General features: G+C 44.6%; 1 protein-coding gene across 1 annotated transcript in view; it reads right to left on the bottom strand.

Moving 5' to 3' along the window:
• The window catches only part of glp2r (glucagon-like peptide 2 receptor), an 80,614-nt gene that overhangs the window by 34,404 nt on the left and 23,256 nt on the right, over positions 1 to 22,954 (bottom strand). Inside the window, exons 3-7 of the mRNA XM_078570600.1 lie at positions 14,808 to 14,912; positions 12,724 to 12,848; positions 4,537 to 4,643; positions 2,807 to 2,963; positions 1,571 to 1,730 (exon numbers count right to left, since the gene is read on the bottom strand). Of these exons, the coding sequence (XP_078426726.1) occupies positions 1,571 to 1,730; positions 2,807 to 2,963; positions 4,537 to 4,643; positions 12,724 to 12,848; positions 14,808 to 14,912 (654 nt within the window). The remainder of the gene's footprint in view (positions 1 to 1,570; positions 1,731 to 2,806; positions 2,964 to 4,536; positions 4,644 to 12,723; positions 12,849 to 14,807; positions 14,913 to 22,954) is intronic.

Here is a 22,954-nt window from a genome sequence, read left to right on the forward strand (position 1 = left end):
CAGGATGGGCAGCAGTGTGACTAACCAAGCTTGGGAAGCGGCAGCAGCGGTGGTCAGCACCAAGGCCCTTCAAAAGAGGACAGTGCCACAAGAGGATGTATGATCTCCTCTGTTCTACCAGGGTAGGTCACTCATCTCATCACTCTCAACTCACACACCCACAAACCCATCACACATCCACAGGGCCCTCACTCACTGCCGGTTCAAGAGGCACCACCATTCACTCTCTCACACGCACCGTCATTGTCCTCATTCCATCCATGGGGCCACTCAACACCCTCACAGGCCAGGCATACTTATCATCTGGTCTGGCAGGCATCCTGCTTACACTCTCCACATCTCTAATCATGCTGGACAAGCTGGCACACAACAAGAGAGGTGGCAGACTGGTGGAGGAATGCCTGAAATCAAGCTCCTGATGGACTTTGAAAACAGAGCCATCCAGCTGGCTGGGAACAATCTGGATCGATCCTGTGCTGACGGTGAGGTCAGCGGTGCTCTACCAAGTAAGGATCCAGCAGTGCAACATCCATCAGGAACCGTGCTTTGAGTGATGTGTCCTGTTTCACAGGCCACTGCCATGCACTTATAATCTCTCCTTGCTTCCGCAGGCACATCTGGGAAACAGCCGACTGAGTCCATGACCCAGGACCTCCAATCAAGCCCTGAAGAAACCTCTGAAGAGGAATCTGGAAGCACCCTCCTTAAAGTCCTGTCACAGCGCTCACCCACACTCTCCACCAGCGCAGAGACACACACCTCAGAGGGACCTAGTTTCAGAGTAGCCTCGGGATCACAATCTGGTGAGCGCATTGCACTGTCTGATCCGCTCCAGTGACTTCCCTGGTGTCCTGCAGGCTGAGGCCAAAGATTTGCTGAGTCCGCGTCAGACGACAAGCCTCTGGACTCGATCATGTCACAGTTGCTGGGTCTGCGAAGTCAAGCTCAGGAACATCAGGAAGGGTTGTCTGCTGCACTCCTCAGATTGCAAGGCATGATGGAGAACTTCGTCTGCCTTCATGATAACACTGGCATGTCAACGCACCGAGGTCAACACTGGTAAGATGACAGCCACCATGGGGACCTTGGTCCAGGACGTTGCTCCTGCACTGCTGCGCAGGCTCATCTCCATCGCTGATGCCATGGTTGACCTCCAACAGTGTGTACGTGAGAGGGGTGCCGGGCAGCTCAATCTCACTCCAGGTACCCTGTCCCCTCAAGGAGTCAGCCTGGGGCCCTCGGGCACTCACAGGGAGGAGGATCAGCAGGTGCACAGCCTGGGGCCATCCACCCAGGCGACTCTGGGAGTGTCCGGCCCATCCGAATCTCCTCCTCCTGTGACCTCGGAGCTCCAGTTCCACAGGCCGAGGAGGTGCCACTGCCACACAGCAGGACCCCGAAATCAGAAAAGAAATTAAACTTGCATGAAGAGGGGCTTGGGACCGGGGTCAATTGCCTCAACCTGAATATTCAGGAGTGGTAATTAATATGCATGAGAACCACCAAAAGCAAGGAAATTAAATGTGTTCACCATTTTAAAAATTAAGTTTTAGACTTGAGCTTCACTCACCCCATCCTATCAGGATGTATTGTTTTAACAGCCTTTTCTCTGCAAGGACAGCCAGGACTATCATTTTATGAAGATAAATTCCTTCCACCAAAAGCCAGAAGAAGTTGGCTCCAACAAAATAATGCATGAAAACTTGGGCCATTTTACATCCATTTGAAACCTGGAAGAGAGAGAGAGAGAGAGAGAGTGCAAATGTGACTAGTAGCTGCTTCAATAAGACTTTAAAATAGATGGTGAAATATTCAGTTTTGACTTGGTGGTGTCCCAGTACTGGCTAGTTTTACTTATGAGGGGACTATGAGTTCACTTGGTAGCATTTGAGTGGACTAGTTTTCAAGAAACCCAGTAACTGTGCTGCCACGTTGATGTGGGCTTGCCAGACTGCAGCAGAATTTTGACAGTGCAATACGTGCATTTTTCGTTTCATGTTAAGAAATCTGGGTGAAGAGGGTCAAGCCGGAAGGGAACTTTTGAAAAGAAGGGATAATGGTTCAGTCGGTCCAGGTGTAGGATTAAAAAAACTCTGAGGTTATGGAATTCTCTTTCTAGATGTAGCAAGCGCATTGCAGGACTCCTGACCATAACATTGTTCTCTTCTTTAGTGTTTTTTTTTTAAATAAATATGTTCTTTAAATAATTAGCTTTAAAGTACTGGAACCTTTATAGTCTGGTTGGCTCAGTATCACAGCAGGCATCGCGATTGTAACAACAATAATCTGTTCTGCTGAAGGGTCATGAGGACTCGAAACGTCAACTCTTTTCTTCTCCGCCGATGCTGCCAGACCTGCTGAGTTTTTCCAGGTAATTCTGTTTTTATCGTGATTATATCTTTTTTCCAGTATAAGACAAGGCCAGGCAGAAAACCTTTTGTGCTACAAAGAGGTGCTTGGAGAATTTATTGCTAGTCAGTGAGCAACAGTTCATATATCTGAAGGTTTGGACCATTAGCTTTATGGTGGGAGAATGGAATCCTCTATATAACTGATTCCTGTATGAAGATCAATAGTGAATAAGATATCATTCATTTGGCTGTGGACTCATTCCTTTAAAAATCACTATTTTACTTAAAACAATGAGCAATTTGAAAAGAGACAGTTGTACAAACAGGAGGAGAGAAGGAGAAATAGAAAGGAAGAAGACATGGTCTCTGTCTGAAGAAAAAAGAGACAGGCATATATGACGGTGATTTTATTGGTTTAAAATTCTGTCGCAGAAGATACAGGATATCAAGCTTACCTCAGTGTCAAAAAAGGTCTTCCAGCCCATTTCATCATCTGGATGTTTGGAGTAAGTGTTGCTTAGGAAAATATCTTTTATGAGAACAGCCAGTGCTCGCAGAATAAAGGAAGAAAATAAATTAATGTGGATGTAGTTTCGAGTACAATGCAGCTTCCTACAGAAAAAAAAGGGAAAGGTGTTTGGATTATCCAGTTACCAGAACTCTCTTTGGATCACACCTAAAAATGAAGCTCACACAAAACAAGCATTCTCTTAGAAATTCTTCCAACATACTTGTTTCAACATTTTCTTATGTGCTGTATTGATATTAGGTTAATTAACATAGGCACACGGAGAAAGTTGTTGGCCTTAGTTGCTATTTTACACAACATTCATAGCCTTTGCTAAATCCTCTGTACAGTCTGAAGAGCTGTTATAAAGGCATGTTCAGAATCATTTCACTTGTCTCAAGTTAATGCCTTAACTTGGAGGCAAAGTGCACAATGTGGAACACAATTCTGTTTTGGGGGTGAACAGGGAGAATGTTTGGATTATAGAGAGGATTCCAATCCTGCAAGAGGCCTGTGGAGTTTTATTTTTAAGAATACATCCAGGATTGGTTCCTCGATCAAAATATTTCTTGCCGAACAAAGAGAATAAGCATTGCTTTATTTAATATAGTCTAGAGAAATGAAATTGGGAAAATAGCTGTTGAGGGATTAGAAGGACAAATGGGAACAATTGGCAACCGCAACATAATTAGATCCAAGGTGAAAACAGCACAGTTTAATGAAGAATAGAGACACCAACTAGGAAAAGACAAAGATCAAAAAGAGGTAAGAAGTAATCTGGCTCAAACTAACCGGGCAGAAAAATTCAAAAATGGTCAATGGGTCAGCAGTGGGGAATGTTCAAAATGAGCTGATAGATTACAAAATAGATATACACCTATTAGATAAAAAGGGAGCATCAAAGAATGGGACTCTGAAGGAAAATGAATAGATTGAAACTAAACTGAAACAAAAAAAAAATAGTGTTAACAATAATGAGAGGAAGAAGAAGAAGAAGATAGAGCCATGGGGAGAGAGCAGCACAATGGGATTAGTTTTGCTTTGCTCCAGCAACAGCGCGCACAGATTTGATGGGCAAAAATAGTTTTAGTTTTTGCATTGTAATTGATATGTTTAGTGCTCATCACTGCCGGACAATAAAACTCAGATTCCAAATTTATGTTGAAGAAAGAAATTATATTTAATGACTTTCACACTACTTCACATGTGATACATGGTCAATATAAGTGAGCTGTAAACATTTTAACAATATTACCCAGACCCTGGGATGTGTAAACAGCTTATTACACAGTGGAGTTTGACCTTTATAATATCAGAAAAAGTTACGGCTTTGTGAAACTTCCTCATTTTCCCCGTTTCTCATCTCTACTGTCATGCCATTTGGAGTCTCATGGCAGACACAACAGATAGTTCCTTTGTATAACACACCATTAGGACCGAAATGATACAGTCAGAAGGGGCAATGGGGATTGTGTTACTGGCTCATGCAAAGGATGTCATATAGTACTAATCATTTATGCTGTATCCTGATATCAGTATGCCCTTGCCTCATGTTATAAAACAGTGTCAAGAGATAGGACAGTAAAGCTATAAGAATATCATTGGATATAACGAATTAAAGCTATGATCTTAGCCCAAGTACACTTTAAGAGTGTTCGACATGAGCAGAGAACAGACCTAAGCCACAGCAGTATCAGCACAGCCAGTGAGAGTGAGGCCAATGAGAGTGAGTAACCCACGGTGTAGATCAATTGCAGGGCTTTCAGTAACCCATGCTGATTTTTCTGCAAAGACAAGACAAAACAAAACAACATGTCATTATTAAGAACAGTATGAGTTGTGCTTCCCTGTAGCTCCGAATAACTGGTAACAAGATTATCCAACAAATGCAACTTCCTAGTTACAAAAGAGTCAACCTTTCCTTCTAAACGTTTATTGTGAAATCTAGGCGAAGGGGCCAGGGCTCATAATTTTTTTACATTAATTCTCAGGATTTGAGTTTCACTGGCAAAAATCGGTATTTATTACCCAGCCCTTGAGAAGGTGTTGGTTGGCCACCTTCTTGAACCACTGCAGACCTTGTATTGAAGGTACTCCTACGCTGCTGTGAGGTAGGGAGTTCCAGAATTTTGGCGCTCTGACAATGAAGGAATGGCAAAATATATCAAAGTCAGGATGGTGTGAGACAGGGAGAACTTGGAGGTGGTGCTGTCCCCATGAAACTGCTGACCATGTCCTTCTCAGTGATGGAGGTTGCGGGTTTGAGGAGTCAGGAGGTGAGCCACTCTACACAGAATACCTAAACACAATATTTATGTGGCCATTCAGTTCAATTTCTGATCAAAGATAACCCCTCCGAAATGTTGATGGTGGCAACCTTGGGGATGGTAATGCCACTGAAAGTCCAGGGGAGGCAGTTAGGCTGTCTTTTGTTGGGTATGGTCATTACCTGGCACTTGGGTGGTGCAAATGTCACTTGCATAGTGCAGAATATCATCAACTGGTTGAAAAGAGTGAGAGAGAAGATGAGGTGAGTCAAAAAGCAGTTTTCATGAAGGTAATATCTTGAGTAATTTTCAGAGAAGTTAATGGTGGCCAGGAACTTGCCTTTCTCCAGCACATATCAAAAAACCTGCGTACTGTGTTTCTGATGTTCTAAATAATATTGGGGTGGGCAAGGGCCTGTTTCATCCACATATATCCAGAAAATTACATCCACTGTATGCAAACAATTCAAAGGTTTACGTTGATAAGAGTTATTCCCTTTCATTATATATTTTTACAAATGCTTAGAGGTTTTCAAAATACTTATTAACTAAGATACTGTTTCTAGATACATCAGTGTACATCTGTACAGTAAACTCCACAAGCTTTGGAACATTAAAAGAAATTCCCCCATCAGCCATGTTGGTGATAGGAATTATACAATAATCATTATTTGATAAGTTCTTGCTTTTTAGTTTTCCAGAGGCTCCTTGTGGAAATTGTAGACACAGGATAAAGATCCCACAAATAATTTGCTGCCTCTCATCACCTTACACACGAGAAATTACTAATAGGCAGTGAAGGACCATAGGAACATTTAGCTCCTGGTATCTGTTTAATGATTCAATGAGATCACAGATGATCTGCAACCTAACTCTATGGGTGGAATTGTCTGCTCCTGTTGGCAGCGGGCGTCAAGGCAGGTGTGAGCAGCAGGCGATAAGGCTAAAAATCGGTTTTACGCTATCGTGAAACCAGTTTGTGATCGTCCGCTTCACCCGTCACAGCGCATTTGGTACTGCCACATTTTATTATAAGCCCTGCTCACCAGAATCATCCCCTACTCTGGATCACCTGGGCGCGTCAGTCTGTAATCACAACTTTACATAAGTGACGTGCACCTGGTGAGCTGTACTTCACTCGGGACTTCGAGGTTTGTTCGCCTACCTTGCTTCGGGCAGCAATCGTAGTTATCAGTGCCAGGCTTTGCAGGCAGCACCACATCACTTTTACAGTTGCTCACAGGCAGGTCTCTAGCTAACAGACCAGCTGTAAGGCTGGTCTGTTAGCTAGAGACCTGCCTGTGAGCAACTGTAAAAGTGACGTGGCTTTTCAACGGCTGCAGGGCTAGGGCTTGCTTGGGGAAGGGGGAAGAAGAGACCTCAGGCAAGGGAAGAGGCTGCAGGATGAGGGCTGTACTGGGGAAGGGGGGGTGTCCCAGGGTGTGTGTGGGGGCACATGTTGATCTGTACAAGTGGCCTCAAGAGGGTGAGGGCTGAGGAGGCATCTCCAGAGGAGATGAGGCCAGGTGGAGATATGAGGGTGTGTGTGAGAGAGTGAGTGGTAATGTCCCTTGAGTTGGCAGTGAGTGAGATGCTAGTCAATGTGTGATGGGCTTGTGAAAGTGTGAGTTTGGAGTGATGAGATGGTTGCCTTACCCTGGCGGCCTGGATGAGATCATTCATCCTCTTTCTGCGCTGGATGGCGAACCTCTTCTGTGCAGCGTTGGCACTGACCACACTGCCATCGCCTACCAAGCTGGAGTGGGGAGATTGCTGGACCTCCTGTGTCCAGAACGGGGGGTAGAGGGCATCATGGCGGGCCTCCAAAAGTCACTGAACTCTTCTTGGCTTTCAGAGCCAAGTCTTCACTGGAGCAGTCCTGGGCTGTAAGCTTGAGAACTGTGTACATGGCTGGTGTTTAGATATGGCACCTGGAGTGAGGAAACAGTGAAGTAACAGCATGGCGGGCGATTTAGAGGCTGCCCGCCAGCGAGACAGCGTGTTCCCTCTGGCTGCATAAGTAACGAGGTGGGAAGGGGACGATATGGTGTGAAAATACACCATTGCGGCCGGCAGGTAAAATGTATTTTTTCAGGCCCGCTGCTGCACTTAGTGCAAATCCGGGATGATTCTGCTCTATATACCTGCCTTTGCCCCATATACTGTAGTACAGTGATTCCCAAACTATGGGTCGTGACCCCAAATGGGGTCTCCTAAATAGTGAATGGGGTCATATTAAATTAAACCAGCCTGCAGACAAATCCTCTGAATCCGTGAAGGAATGAATGAGGTGTTTGAGAGCTATATTACGGACAAAACCTTTTGGGTTGATACCACTTGATAATTGCTGGTTTTGTTCTATAAATAATAACTACTAAGATGATTGTTCAATATTGGAGGAAAGCCTCAGTATCTCCAAATTGTTGAGAACAGTTTCATGTGACCATTAGCAGGAGTTAAGGAGCTGTGAACAAAGACCAGAAAGCCTTCCCTGTGCTTTACTTCTTTGGGCTTTTGACAGCCTGATGCGACTGTGCACCAAACATGTTCAACATTCCCAGTTCACCAGCTCTTCCAGGCCATTGGGATAGCAGCTGGAGAGAACTGCTGGAAATCTTACACCCAAGTGATGTCCAAGATCCAGCTTTATTATGAACGGAGTTAGCATGTGTCCAGTGTCCAGGGTGAGTGTCTGGCCATGTGCCATCATGGACGGAATCATCCCAGATTTGCACAAAGTGCGGTAGTGGGTGGGAAAAAGGATATTTTACCCACTGGCTGCAATGGCTGCTTTTCACGCTGTATTGTCCCATTCCCAGCACATCCCACCTCATTAATGATGCATTCACGGGGAACACACAGGATCGCTGGCGGGCGAGCTTGGATTTGCCTCCACGTTGTGACCTCAGCGTTTCCTCGCTCCAGGTGCCATGTATACAGTGCACCAGAGCACATGCCTACTTCATGTCTTCAGATGAGGACCGCTCCAGGCAACAGGTAGCCCCAAAAGCAAAGAAAATAGCAGCCCCTAAATTTAGTGACACCTCTCTGGGGTGCCTGCTGGACACAGTGGGAGGCCACCACCATGTTCTCTACCCTCGCTTTGGCCGCAGGAGGTCCACCAGAGTCACAGTCTGGCCTGGGAGGTGGTGGCAGTGGTAGTCAGCACCACTGGAGCACAGAGGAGGTCAGCCATCCAGTGCAGGAAGAGGATGAATGATCTCATCTGTTCCACCAGGGTAAGTCAACCAACTCATCACTCTCAACTCACACACTCAAAAACCTGTCGCACATCCACAGGGATCTCAAACCTTAAGGGACAACACCACTAACTCTCACATACACCCTCACATCTCCCTCCATCAGACTCATATCTTCTGGAGCTCCAGTCCATGGCTCCGCTCTCCACACAGATATTCCACATAGTGCCATATGTCCTGCTCACACTCTCTCCATCTGTCTTCATACGGGAGAAGCTGGCTCACAACAGTGGGCTGGAAGTGGAGTGGCCCACGTTAGGCCCCTCACTTACTTTGAGGAGTGTGCCATCGCGCTGACTGGTGAGGACGTGGACCATTCCTGAGGCAACGGTGAGATCAGCGGCAAACACCCTCGTGAGGATTCTGCACCACATCATCCCTCTCTCAACACAACTACAGTGCTCTCTCTCCTGCTTTTGACTCTGCTGCCATGCACTAATTATCTCTACCTTGGTTCACAGGGAGCTCTGCCAAGCGACCGACACCCTCAGCCAGCCAGTCCCTCACCTCCATCCAGGTCCTCACCTCCAGCCAAGAGCTGGAAATAAGCCGCCTGGAAGGATTGTCACAGTGCTTACCCGCATCCTCCACCAGCGCAGAGACACACATTTTGGTGGGACCTAGATCGAGAGCAGCCTCGTGTTCACAATCTGGTGGGCACTGCACGGACATGTGTCCACAGCAGGAGGAGGCAGGTTCAGCTGAGTTCCCCGGCACTCGGAGGACTGCTGGGGAAGAGGCATCTGTGAGGTCCCAGTCAGATGAAGAGCCTCTGGGTTTGGCCTTCCAACTCATCGTGGAGAATCAGTATTTTGTCACTTTATAATCTGAAAATATATTCACTTTCGCTGAATAATGTGTAACATTGTCTTTCAGCTTCATTTACAGGCTTCGAGCACCCGCTGCTCCAACAGCACGCAGCTGTACACAGCTGTACCACGAGTGATTCTGGGGGGAGAACTTGGAGCCTTGTGCAGACACTCTCCCACCTATGCGGATCCTTCCTCCATCACACTCACCTCACTGTCCTGAGTATTTTCAATGCTGCCTGCTGGGGTTCACTTTCAGTTGTCAATCTGAGCCTGAACCGCATCTCCGCCCACCCACTGACCACCCTCCCAGGCAGCACCTGTGCCCGTCCAACACGAGGCTCCGCCCACTTTCCATTTCGACAGCCGTGTCAGTCATTAAGTTTCAGATCAGCTCCCCTGTCCTTTCCCCTCCCCCTGTCACCCATGTCCTTTCCCCCATCACTGATGACCCCTCTGATGTCACCTTCCACCTCCCCACCATCACCTACCAACCAGAACCCTTTTCTCTCTGGGATGTCCAGGTGAACGTGTATGTTCCCTACCTTCCTGAGAATCCCACCCCCATCCACATTGATCTCCCGACCTTCTCCTTCCCACCCTCAGGGTCCGTGTCTGCCTCCAAGTCCCCACCAATCGCCCTCACCGTCCCTTCTACCACTACTGACGCACACTCACCCTCCCACCCTTCCAGCTCACTCTGCCCCCTCTCATATTCATCATTCCTTCCTACCATGCTCATGCTCAGTTCGCTCCCCAGGAGGCAGTCATTGACTCCACAGACCCCTCCCTTGCATGTTCACCTGGACATCACCCTACTTATTCCCTCCTCCACCCGTAGTCCCTCCTTCCCTGGACACCTTCCTCCCTCTGGACTCCTTCCCCCCTCCTAACTCCTTCCTCCCCCAGACACCTTCATCTCCCTAGACTCCTTCCTTCCCCGCAGACTCCATCCCGCTTCTGAACTCCTTCCCCGCTCCGAACACCTTCCTCCCTCCGAACTGCTCTTTCCTCCCTCCTTAAACCTGACTTTCCACTTGCCGCATTCTCTCCTGTTACACCCACCTCCCCCGTACTTCCTTCCACCCCCAGCCAACCTCACACCCCCAACACCTTCATCTCCCCCTTAGCCTCACTCCCACTCCCTGACACCTTTGTTCCCCCCACCCCAACCTCAACCCCCCCACTACCCAGTACACCTTCCTTTCCCACTCACAGCTGGATCTTCCTCTCCCCCTTCCTCTCACTGATCACCCCATAGCAGCCCATGGCCAAGACCATGATGTCCCGAAGCAGAGGCCTGACATCAACGGAGACCTCCCACCTTCTGTGAGCTGCTTCGCGGCGGAGCCACGTCCGTGAGAGTTCACCCAGCAGGCGATGCATGTATTCCTCCAGGGTCCCGTAGCTATAGGATTCCAGCATCTTCTGCTCCTCAGATGTCTGCGATCTGAACAAGGCCCTAACAGGAAGTCCCGGCTTCTGCACATCACCCAGACGTGTTCTGGGCTGAGGTGTTTTCCCGCCGGCGTAACGGTAAATCTGGCGTCGGGGGACAATTCCAGTCGGGCCTTACTTTGCATCCCATTAACGGGATGTAAGCAAGGGTTCAGGCCGGCCTCCAGCAGGATTGGCGTTCCGCCCTGGCAGACACCATCGGATGATCCCGCTGTGCTTTCACACCGGCGTGAAACCGATTTTTGGCCTTCTCGCCATATTGTCCCCGCCCACCCACCCGCCGTGACGCTCAACTGCCTAAGGGGCCGGAAAGTTCTGGCTCATGAGCGTAATGGAGATGAATGGTGACTGATGGTTTCAGTATTCTGGTTCAGCATAAAGACTGCCTATCCTGATATTGCAATTTGCCCATTGAGAGTGATGGTCCCTTTTGTATTTGTATGAACCTGGATGTGGCACATTTGTCTGCATCAAATCTTGATATCGATCAACCCTGGATGTCACATTGGAGATTCGAGGTGCACATTGCCAGCTTTTGAGAAACTGCATTGAAACAGGCCCACGTGTTTCATTGGGCTCGGTAAGGACATAGAATAATAGCATTTTTAAAAGGAGTACCTTAAAAACACAGATTTTCATATTTATATGATGCATTATATGTTAATCAATAATGTGAACTTTAATTATTATGTACTAAATGTCACTTTGCTGGTTTATTGCTGTTCTGTTGGCATCTGGGTCGTGTTAATTTTCATGTATTAAAATGGGGTCATTTTGGAAAATAACTTGAGAAGCATTGCCTTCATACATTTGGATAACAAAAATCCTATCTATCTCAGTTTTTAAATTAACAATCAATCAGGCATCAATTGCCATTTTTGGAAGAGTTCTGAGCTTCCAATACACTTTGCTTCTGACAACGCCCATTGAACAGCATAGCAGTGGAACAGTGTAGCAACAGAACCATATAAGAATGCAGTGGAAGCATATACAAACAAAACTTTATGGCATCGAAACTGTGCTTGAGTCAGCATTTTCATGAGAGACTGCGAACAAATATGAACATATTTTCTTTACAGTAAAAGGCTTTATCAGATAGCGCAAAAATTTCACATTCTATTCGAACATCGGTGCTGGACCAAAGTTAACATTTTTAGAAGTTCTGGCAGGATGAAGGGCAGATGGAAATGTAGATTTTCTGCACCTTTCTGTAATGTGGGGAAGAATATTGAGCTCGGCAGGCAGAGCGTAAAATAACGCACGACGATGTCGGGCGAGTGTCCCAACGTCACCACGTAGTCCTGCGGAATTTTGTTTGACAGGTGCGTGCCACAGTTGGCAGCGCACCCGCCGACAATTTAAAGGTCTGTTAAGGCCCTTAAAAAGGTCATTAAATTCAAATTTTCGCTGCCGGTCCTACCGTATGGTTGGCGGGCAGGCGAAAACGCCAAGCGGCCTTTGCACTTTTCAGGAAACCTCATCCACGGGCAGGATGAGGTTTCCTAAAGCAAATAAAAATAAAATAAAAAATTTATACTTGAATTAAAAACATGTCCCTGCTCATGTGATAGAGTCACATGAGGAGACATGTTTTATGACATTTTTATTTTGTTCATTAGTTTTTTCAAACAGCGCTTCATCTCCCTGAGGCAGCTCCGTGCCTTGGGGAGGTTGAAGTGCATGCACGAAGTTCGCACTAGGCCCGCTTGCCCTCCACCCCCCACCCCCCACCCCCCCCCGCCTGCACACGCACAGACAGCGCTGAGTGCTGCCACTTACAATCCACGCTGGGCGGACCTTAATTGGATCGCCCGTGTAAAATTGCGGTGCGGTGTCGATCGCGGGCTGTGGTCGGCTTCCCGACCCCTCCTCCCCCACCCCGCCCCCCGCCGAGCACCCCCGCCAAGGGCAAAATCTTGCCCATGGGTTATCCTGATCTAACCAATGGCACTGGGCGGCTACGCGTGTGATCAGAGGGAGTCTGCATGCAGAACAGTCTTCATTTCTTGATGACTAAGAAAACAGGAATTGCTGTTGCAAAACAAATTTACAAATATCCCGATGGCTTACCTTTTGCTGGACATCCTGGCTGTCTTCTAAACATTCAGAATGATCCCGCCAGATAACAGTAGAATTTGAGAGAGTCATCCAACTGCCATTGTCCAGGCAGTACCTGTACACCCTTCTTATGCTTCCTGCAAGGAAGGAAAATGAGGTGAGGTAGCTTGGAGACACCAAAGCTGAGTTTTAAAAGTTTGTGGATTATAGGTAGAAGATTGATGAAGGTGCCGAATTACAGTTCTAAGGCCTTAAGGAAGACTCATCTCCTGGAACAAGTTTTTCTTATTTGAGGGGGTAAAGAAATAATTTTCCAGAACACCTTTTACCTTACTAGCCATCGTATTTTCCTTTGTTTTCCCATGAGATTCGATGGCTAAAACCAAAAGAGGAGGGGGAAGCGATTGGGAAGTGCCTGGAATGTTGTCCTGGTCATCATGGGATGTGAGGCAGGCTTGATGTACTTGATGTACCAATTAATCCTTTCCTGTCTGTCAATTTTATATGTTCGTATGTTCGATATATATTGCTATTATTATCACAACTGGGTTCTGGCTGTCTTGGATAGAAGCAAGCTGGAAACCATGCTCATGCAAACTAGTGAACATTTATTGACTATTTACACTATTTCCAGAGATGGAATTTATCAGGACTCCATTGGAACCTTTTCCCCTCAGGTTCCAGTTACATGTAATCTGACATCACCGATGATACACTCTAGCTATTAGCATAATAGCTATTAACCCTTTATACTACATCTACCCCACTCCCAGTCTTTTGTTCTACTCGTTAACATTAACTATTCACACACTCATCCTACTTCTACACCCCGCGCCCCCATCGCCCCAGTCTCTTGTGCTGATGGTTTCAATCTTAAACTGTGTTTTAGGCTCTCCTTGAGGATGTGGAGGACTTATGCTCTCCATAATCTTCTCCTTGGAAGGCGCTGACCTCTGCATTAGTCCTTTATACTACACTAACAAAGAAGCTTTGCTGCAGGTAAAGTATTTCCTCAGCAAGTAACTGGGTTACTTTATATGGTACCGAGCTAAACAGACGATGAAGATTGACCCTGTTTCATGTGGAGTCAGTTCATCTGAACTGGGGCTACAATGGAGGTGTTACGGATAAATGCTGTGCCTTGGATTAAAACTAGGCGTGGTGACTATTCAAAGCTGGTCTGTGTGCGACAAGCTTGGCTGCACTGGCTGCAGTGCTTAAGTTGTTTGGCAACGTTCATTCTCACGTGTTGTTGGCCACTTGAACCCGCGAAATATTACTCTTTCGCACCTTCAGAGCGCAAAGGTATTGGATACTCCGTGTTCTTGGATGGCCTGAGTGTTCCAACACAAAGCGCAATGGAAAGGTGGGAAGTGTGTGTGGGGGAAGCTTACGATCCCAGCTGGCACATGGGATTTAAAAAAATTAATTTGGCGCTGGATTGACGCAGAGCTCCATGGCTGTTTTATTTCTTGTAATTGTATGTGCTGTATGAGTGTATTTTACACCAATGTGCACAGGCTATTTTGAAAGCTGCCTTTTCTTGTAATAAATTCTGCAAGAAGCCAATTTAATACAGGCCACCAATCACTGATTCAGAATTTAAGAGCACTCCTGAAGAGGATTCGGCATAAACTGTATATTACATTGACAGCATAACATAATCATTTTGGAAAAATATACTGACGTTTTAACACTCCAATGTATTGTAAAATAAAACAGCATGTCGGTGTATCCGTACACAGTGCCATGGTGGGGGTGTACGGGGGTGTGTGGGCGGGGAGTGTTAGAAGGGCTTGATTGTAGCTCTACTGAATTCTGAGCAGCATTTCTGAGGGTTAGCATCAAGGCAGGTCGGGACTCTCATACACAGCGGGGAGGAAATCAGATGGACAGTCATCAGCAGGTTGCTTTGTGTTTCCTGTCTGTGTGACATTGTCACGCATTTTGTTGCCTCAAGATGCATTGCCCGCAATTGGCACAGAGCTCAATGGGAACCAAAGGAGAATAACATTCAGAGGTACTTTTTTCCTTAGATGTAGATACAAGATTAAAAAATACTTGTAGAAATAAAGCGAAATTTGCTTGAAGATTACCTGATTTAATCCAAGGGAGGTACCAGGGGCAGGGTTCTGACACATTTCCTGGGTATGATTCTGGCCAGCAGGCAAATTGGTCAAAACTTTCATTACAAAATGTTCCTATGTGGAAACAAATGTAACTCAATTATTCAAACTGTTGCAAACTAGCTATTTCCAAAGGTATAATTTATAAGAAAAATAGGAAATAGAGTCTTATGTCTGATAAGCTTCAAGATCTGAGGCTTGATTTTGTAACAGACTTCTCAAGGTTGATCATTCATTTTGGACTTCAAGTCAGATGAATTATGATAGTCTCAATCTAACTCTAGCAAAGGTGAATCCACAGCATAAACCACTATTAGGCAGCAAAAAGCTCATGAGAATGGCTATTGTATGAAATGGAATATTAGGTTTGAGGTTCTGAGGTGAAGTTAAGGTACATTTGGGGGCACCGTGGAGGACATGGTCATGAAAGTTTTACTCTGCATTTCCTGTAACACACTGCACCGCACTATTCAATGCTGAATTGATGCCTCTGTTTATTACGTGTATGATATTAATTCTGGGGATTGGAAGAGCTTTCATACTGATGGTTCATTCTGAATGTCCTTAACAGTTTATTGGTCAGATGGGTGTCGATACATTGCTTAGGCTCAAATTATGACTATGAATGAAGGACAGTTCAATGAAAATAGAACATAAGGCACAATTAATTAAGTGTTGGATTTGTTAACTCATTGTATTGACTATCTACTAGTTTGACTTATATGAAACTATTTTTAATTTTAGTGCTTTAGACCTTGAGATTTAGTATTGTTTAATTTGTAAGAGTTTAGATGAAATCCTGTCATATTTATTGTGTATCCTTTTGTTCTCCAATTTAAGTTTAATTTAAGTTTTAAACTGGGAGAAAAATTTAGTCGATAATTTCACTTTTGCTCTCCAACGTTAAATAATTATGGTATTAGCACATTAGAGAGGGATGACCCAAGTTCAGGAAACCAGGGGCAGAATTTTGCCCTTGGCGTGCAGGATCGGCAGGGGTGGTCTGGGGCAGCCGGGAAGCTGACCTCCGCCCGTGATCCACAGCGCACCGCGACTTTACACAGGTGGGCCAATTAAGGCCCACCCAGTGTGATACATGAGCGGCAGCGCTGAGCGTTGCCTGTGCGGGCGGAGGAGTGCGAGCGGGCCAGGCACGCACTTATCACGTGCGTGCAAAAGAACGCTGAGTAATCTCCCTGAGGCACGGAGCTGCCTCAGTGGAAGATAAAGAAAATATTGAAAACATTATTAAACATCAGAAAAATTCAATAAAACATGTCCCCTCATGTGGCATGAGCAAGGACACGTTTCGAATTAAAAATTAAAGTTTTTATTTCATTGGTATTTGCTTTTGGAAACCTCATCCCACCCGTGGATGAGATTTGCAAAAAAAATGCAAAGGCCACTTGGTTGAACAGGCAGTGAAAAATTCAGGACAACTGATTGCTTAATGGCCTTAACAGGCCTTTTAATTGTCGGCGGGCGTGCTGCCGGGTCTGGCACGCGCCCACCAACTGAACTATCGCGTGACTACACGTTGACATCGGCATGCTCAGCCAACGTCAACACTTGGTCAGGTCGGGCACATGGTCATCTGCTGAGCTAAAAATTCTGGCCCAGTATGTAGGTGCAGTTTGGGTTGAGATGAGGAATGATAAAGGCAAGAAGTCACTTGTGGGAGTGGCGTATAGGTCTCCCAATTGTAACTACACAGTAGGACAGAGTATTAAAGAAGAGATAATGGGAACTTTCCAGAAAGGTGCAGCAATAATCATGTGGGAGTTTAATCTACCTATAGACTGGAAAAATCAGATGGGCAAAGGCAGCGTAGATGAGGGGTTAATGTTTTCGGGATAGTTTCTTAGAACAGAACTTTCTCGAGCCAACCAGAGACAGGCTATACTAGACCTGGTATTGTGCAATGAGATAGGATTAATTGATAACCTCCTAGTGAAGGCACTCCTAGGTAGCAGTGATCATAATATGATTGAATTTTACATTCATTTTGAGGCAGAAATGAGTGTGTCCAAAGTGTATTTTACACTTAAATAAGGGCAATTATGAGAGCTTAAAGCAGAGCTAGCTAAAGTGAACTGGCAAATGAGGTTAAGGGATATGTCAATAGAAGTTCAGTTGAAGACATTTAAAGGGATATTTCAGAGTACACAATACATATGCTTCAATGAGAAAGAAAAATTCCAATGAGAGGGCCCACCATTTGTGGTTAATTAAAAAGTTAAGAGTATCAAACTTAAAGGAAAAACATATAATTACGCAAAGACAGGTGGAAGGTCAAAAGATTGGAAAGAATATAAAGAACAGCAAAGAATGACAAAAAGGCTAATAAGGAGGGAAAAATTAGAGTATGAGAGAAATCTAGCCAGTAATATAAAGATGGATAGTAAGAGTTTCTATAGATATTTAAATAAGAAAAGGGTTAACAAAGTGAGCATTGGTCCTATAAAGAGTGCGTCTGGGGAACTGATAATAAAAAGTAGGAAGATGGTGGATGAATTAAACAAGCATTTTGCTTTGGTCTTCACTGTAGAGGACACAAGTAACATCTTGGAAATAGCTGTAAATCAGGAAATGGAAGGTAGGGAGGAGCTCAGGAAAATTACAATCACCAGGGAAGTGGTATTGAGCAAATTGTCGGGGCTGCGGGCTGACAAATCCTCGGGTCCAGAAGGACTTCACCCTAAGGTCTTGAGAGAAATGGCTAGTGAGATAGTTGATGCACTGGCTTTAATTTTCAAAAATTCCCTAGATTCGGAAAAGCTTCCGCTAGTTTGGAAAATAGCAAATATAGCTCCTTTGTTCAAAAAGAGAGGGAAACAGAAAGCAGGAAACTATAGGCCAGTTAGCCTAACATCTGTCATAGGGAACATTTTAGAAGTTATTATTAAAGATGTAATAGCAGGGCATTTAGATAAATTCAAGGCAATCAGGCAAAGTCAACTTGGCTTTGTAAAAGGGAAATCATGTTTAACCAATTTATTGGAGTTCGTTGAAGGAGTCACATGTGCTGTGGATAAAGGGGAACCAGTGGATGTACTGTATTTAGATTTCCAGAAGGCAGTTGATAGACTGACACATCAAAGGTTATTGCAGAAAAGAAAAGTTCATGGTGTAGGGGATAACATATAGGAATGGATAGAAGATTGACTAGCTAACATGAAGCACGGAGTTGGCATAAATGGATCTTTTTCTGGTTGGCAGAATGTGGTGAGTGGTGTGCCACAGGGATCAGTGCTGGGACCTCAACATTTTACCATTTGTATAAAAAACTTGGATGAAGAGACCTAAGGAATGGTGGCTAAATTTGCTGATGACACAAGGTAGGTAGGAAGGTAAATTGTAAAGAGGATGTAACGAGGCAACAAAGTCACATAGATAGGTTAAATGAGTGGGCAAAGATCTGGCAAATGGGGTATAATGTGGGCAAATGTGAAATTGTTCATTTTGGCAGGAAGAATAAAAAAGCATATTATCTAAATGGTGAGAGATTGCAGAACTCTGAGATTCAAATGGATCTGGGTTTCCTCGTGCATGAATCGCAAAAGGTTAGTATGCAGGTCCAGCAGGTAATTAGGAAAGCTAATAGAATGTTATCATTTATCGTGAGGGGAATTGATTACAAAATTGGGAGGTTATGCTTCAGTTGCACAGGGCATTAGTGAGACCACATCTGGAGTATTATGTACAGTATTGGCCTCCTTATTTAAAGAAAGATGTAAATGCATTAGAAGCAGTTTAGAGTAAGTTTATTAGACTAATACCAGGAATAGATGGGTTGTCCTATGAGGAAAGGCTGGACAGGTTAGACTTGTGTCCACTGGAGTTTAGTAAAGAGGCGACTTGATTGAAACCTTTAAGATCCTGAGGGGCCTTGACAGGATGGATGTGGAGAGGATGTTTCCTCTTGTGGGAGAATCTAAAACTAGGGGTCACTGTTTAAAAATAAGGGGTCACCCATTTAGGACAGAGATGAGGAGACTTTTTTTCTCTCAGAGAGTTGTGAGTCTTTGGAACTCTCTTCCTGAAAAGACGGTGCAAGCAGAGTCTTTGAATATTTTTAAGGCAGAGCTAGATAGATCCTTGATTAACGAGGGGGTGAAAGGTTATCGGGAGTAGGCAGGAATGTGGGGTTGAGGTTACATTCAGATCAGCCATGATCTTATTGAATGATGGAGCAGGCTTGAGGGGCCGAATTCGTATGTTCGTATGTTCACATGCCTTTACTCTAATCTTTTCACACAAAGATGTTTAGAAATAATGAACTGGGTTTTGAATGATAACTGAGGCTTTATTCATCTGCTACAATTTTCAACATATGTTTCAACAGCTATGGACCACTGGCCTGTATTGTTTTAGGCCTGTAATCAACTTTAATTTTAGTCCGATCTCCTTCTCTCATTTTGATGCTGTATTTCTGTTTTAGTCTTGACAAGATAGTTAGTTTTCTTTTCAACTTGACTGGCTGAATTGCAATTACATTTTCTCCCCATTTTACTCATCTAAAGCAACGATACTGCTGAAGCGTTCAAAAGGAACTGAAGTGATTGTTTGTTCAACAAGTGTAGAGGATTACAGTTTGATGTCAAGATAGGAATGAGATGAATCTTGAATTGAAATCAATGAAAAGTGACATCAGATGGGCTGAATGATTTTTTTTCTAGTCGTATGTTCGTGTAATCTTCATATCACTTGTTACTCAATTAGTCAATTTAAAGACAATCAAGATTATTTTAAAATGATTTATTATAAATCGAGAGTGTAAATATAACAATGTTCTGGCATCATATGATTAAACATTTAACCCATTTATTTTTGGAAGCCAGCAGTAAATTAATGTAAAATAAACATTTTCAGATTTGTGCCTCGAGATGATAGGGAGGGTTATTCCCTGCTTCTTTATTCCTGTAAAATATTTGAGTAGTTTTTTTTTCTAAAATAAGGGATTACATTATCATGGGGAGAAATAAGCCCTTGAAAAAAAAAATCTATTGATATATTTATTGGATTGTTCTGGCTGAGGTGAACAAGAAAACCAAAATATAAGCCAGAGTCCAGATGTTTCTCAAAGTATTGTGGAGGTATGTTATCAATCAACCAATTTTGACATTTAGATAAGAACAAATCATAAAAGATCTTCCATTTCTGTAATATTTCATTGTTCATATAAAGTCAATGACAAAAATTCAAGATTTAACCCAAAAGGTTCTTTTTTTTAATCCAAACCTTTCTAGGGTCATTAATTTCAGAACATAAACTGCAAAATGAGAAAATGCCATTTGGACCATTAAGCTGAATTCCATCCAGATGCATAATTATTCTACTTTGAACTCCTATTTACAGAAAACCAAGGGGTAGATATTCAACTTGCAGCCTAGGTGTAAGACTGGCGCTAAGGCCTGAATTTTACCCGTGTCAGACGGGCTTGGTGGGAGCGGGCGGGGATGGTCGGGAACCCGGCTGCCGCCCACGATCGGCTCTGCACCGCCATTTTCCACGGGCGGGCCAACTCAGGCCCGCCCAGCATAATGCGCAAGCGGTAGCGGAGTGCTACCTGTGCGGGCGGGAGCAGGAGGGAGAGTCGGGTCCAGTGCTGTTTCTTGCATGCACGCGAGAGAGTGCTTCAATCTCCCTGAAGCACGGAGCTGCCTCAGGGAGATTGAAGTGCTTTTTAAAAAAATAAATAAAAGCAATAAAAATTTAATGAAACATGTCCCCTCATGTGACTGTGTCACATGCGATGGAACATGCATTTATTTTTCAGAAAAAGCTTTTATATAATCATTATTGGCTTCAGGAAACCTCATCCCGCTTGTGGATGAGGTTTCTTAAAAAAAGTACAGGCCGCTTGGCCTTTTCGCCTGCCCGCCAACCATTAGGTTGGATGGGCAGTGTAACATTCGTGTTAATTACCTGCTTAATGGCCTTAATAGGCCTATCAATTATCAGTGGGTGCGCAGCAGACTCTGGTGTGTGCCCGCCGAATGAAACATTGTGAAACTGCGCAATGATGTCAGGATGCACGCCCGATGTCATCACGCGTCACTTTACATCCCGGTGTGTCAGGCCCGCCCCCTGCAGGCCAAATGTAAAATCCTGACCCAAGGATTGGTTGCCCTATTATATCAAAGGCCTGATTTTCATTTCTATCGATTTCAGTGAGGGTGAGCAGCAGACAGATTCGATCGGGGGGTGGCCAGATCGCAACACTAGTTTTATGCCTCAGTGGGAAGTTGAGCCTCTGCCCCAAAGCCCCCCTACCTGAAACAGAGGTGCTTTTAATGAGCTGAATCTTCCCAGCCACTTGGGGCTGAACTTTGAATCAGGAGGGGCCAGAAAAGTAATGGCAAACGCTGTTCTGCCACCGGGCAGCTCTCCTAGGGTGGGCTGCCAAGGGGATTGGTGGCCCACTCCACAGAGGGGGGCAGGCGATGAAGCAATTAAGGCCCCAATCAAATCCCCCAATGCTGCAACTTTCCTGGCTTCACATGGGCGGTGTTGGAAGTCTGACAATGCTGAGGAGGCTGCCTGTCGCTGGCAGCTCAGAGGGTCATAGTGACGGAATTAATTGACAGCATTGGCGAGTGGCAATGCCTCCTGCAGCTGCAGATACTCTGCCAGGAGGGTCAACCCTCTGCCTGAGACCCTCCCCTTGACTCCCACAGTACTTTGTGATTTTTTTCACCACTGCAGACTTGGTGAGCGCCTCCATGTTGAAGTGCTCCATTGGCCTCCCTCTTCCCCAGCCACACTCGCCTCTCCTAGTGGGGTTTCTGGATTGACATTGCTGTGGGCTCTTCGATTGTGCCTTCCACGTTGCTGGTCTGCCCAACATCCTTTACTGGACAGCAAATCCAAGGCAAATGGGTAGAAACAGCTAGGGCAACCTTCGTGCCATCAGCTTAAAAATAAATTAACCAAAAGATACAAAATGCTACCTGGAACATTCAAGTCCTTTTATATGACCATCCAGCTGAGGATTCATCCCTAGAAACCCTTTAGATCAAGTATCCTAGGCAATGAGCAGACACAAAAAATGGATCAGGGGACTGCTGGACACCCTTTTAAAAAGATAGATAAACCTTTTGCTAGCTTCAGATGGGAAGCCCAATGGAAGAATATAGTGTGGCCCAAAATAGACAGTAATCAGGTAGAATTTGCTAATTCCACTGATCTTTATGCCTTACATGTGCCAACTCCATAGAGTGTTCCACTAAGGTGATTATGTAACTCATGTATTTCACATCACCAACTAAACATACAAAGAAACATATAGAGAGATTTTGGCTTTTACCTGTGAGGGACTGTAAAATGAATTATGTTGCTACAAAAAATGTTATTACCTGACCACAATTAGGAAGTTATCACATTGCAAATTATTTATTGGCTGTAGAACATAAAGGAACAATTGCACCTTCTGCTAAGGCGCAGGGTACATACAAAATTCTAGGAATCCACACATTTGTACTTGGTTCTATGTTCTAGTGCAACAAAGTAACAAGGAGCCATTTCCTGGCCGATCATTTATCTAATTCTTGTAATCTCAACTGGTTATTAAGAGCTTTAGCCAATTTGAAACTCGATTAAATCATTTCACCCTTTGCAAAGGATGGACATTATCAAATTACACAAGGAAGGCTGAGGCAGTTGTGTGGCAAAGTAGATAGGGACATTTTCTGGATGGGTTTCGATGAAATTATAGCAGGTCAAATGCTCGATGAATGTGGAAGATTTGCCAAATGTAATATGTTCAAGATGTTGCTCAAGGCACTGATCAGATCATGGCCGCTTAACTGTGATTTCAAACAGAAGTGAATCATCAATTCAGAGCTGAGCTCTGAATGGAAAATTTCAACCAATAATATCCTCATTTCGTGCTGTTCCTTTCTCTTAATTCAGCCTTTGGTTCGAAATAAATCTTAGAGTTGCAATATACATGGAATGTCAGAAAACAGTAGCCACACTTCAGTGCTGAGCTGGTTTTCTTAGTGCTTATTTTCCATTTTAAAATAAAATGAAAGCAATTCCATCCAGATTTACAACCCGTCCCATTTTAAATCAGCCTTCCTCTTCCATGTTTGGTCTATCTCTGCACACCCCCC

This window comes from Cetorhinus maximus, chromosome 24 (genome assembly GCF_964194155.1).
Source record: "Cetorhinus maximus chromosome 24, sCetMax3.hap1.1, whole genome shotgun sequence".
Lineage (NCBI taxonomy): Eukaryota > Metazoa > Chordata > Chondrichthyes > Lamniformes > Cetorhinidae > Cetorhinus > Cetorhinus maximus.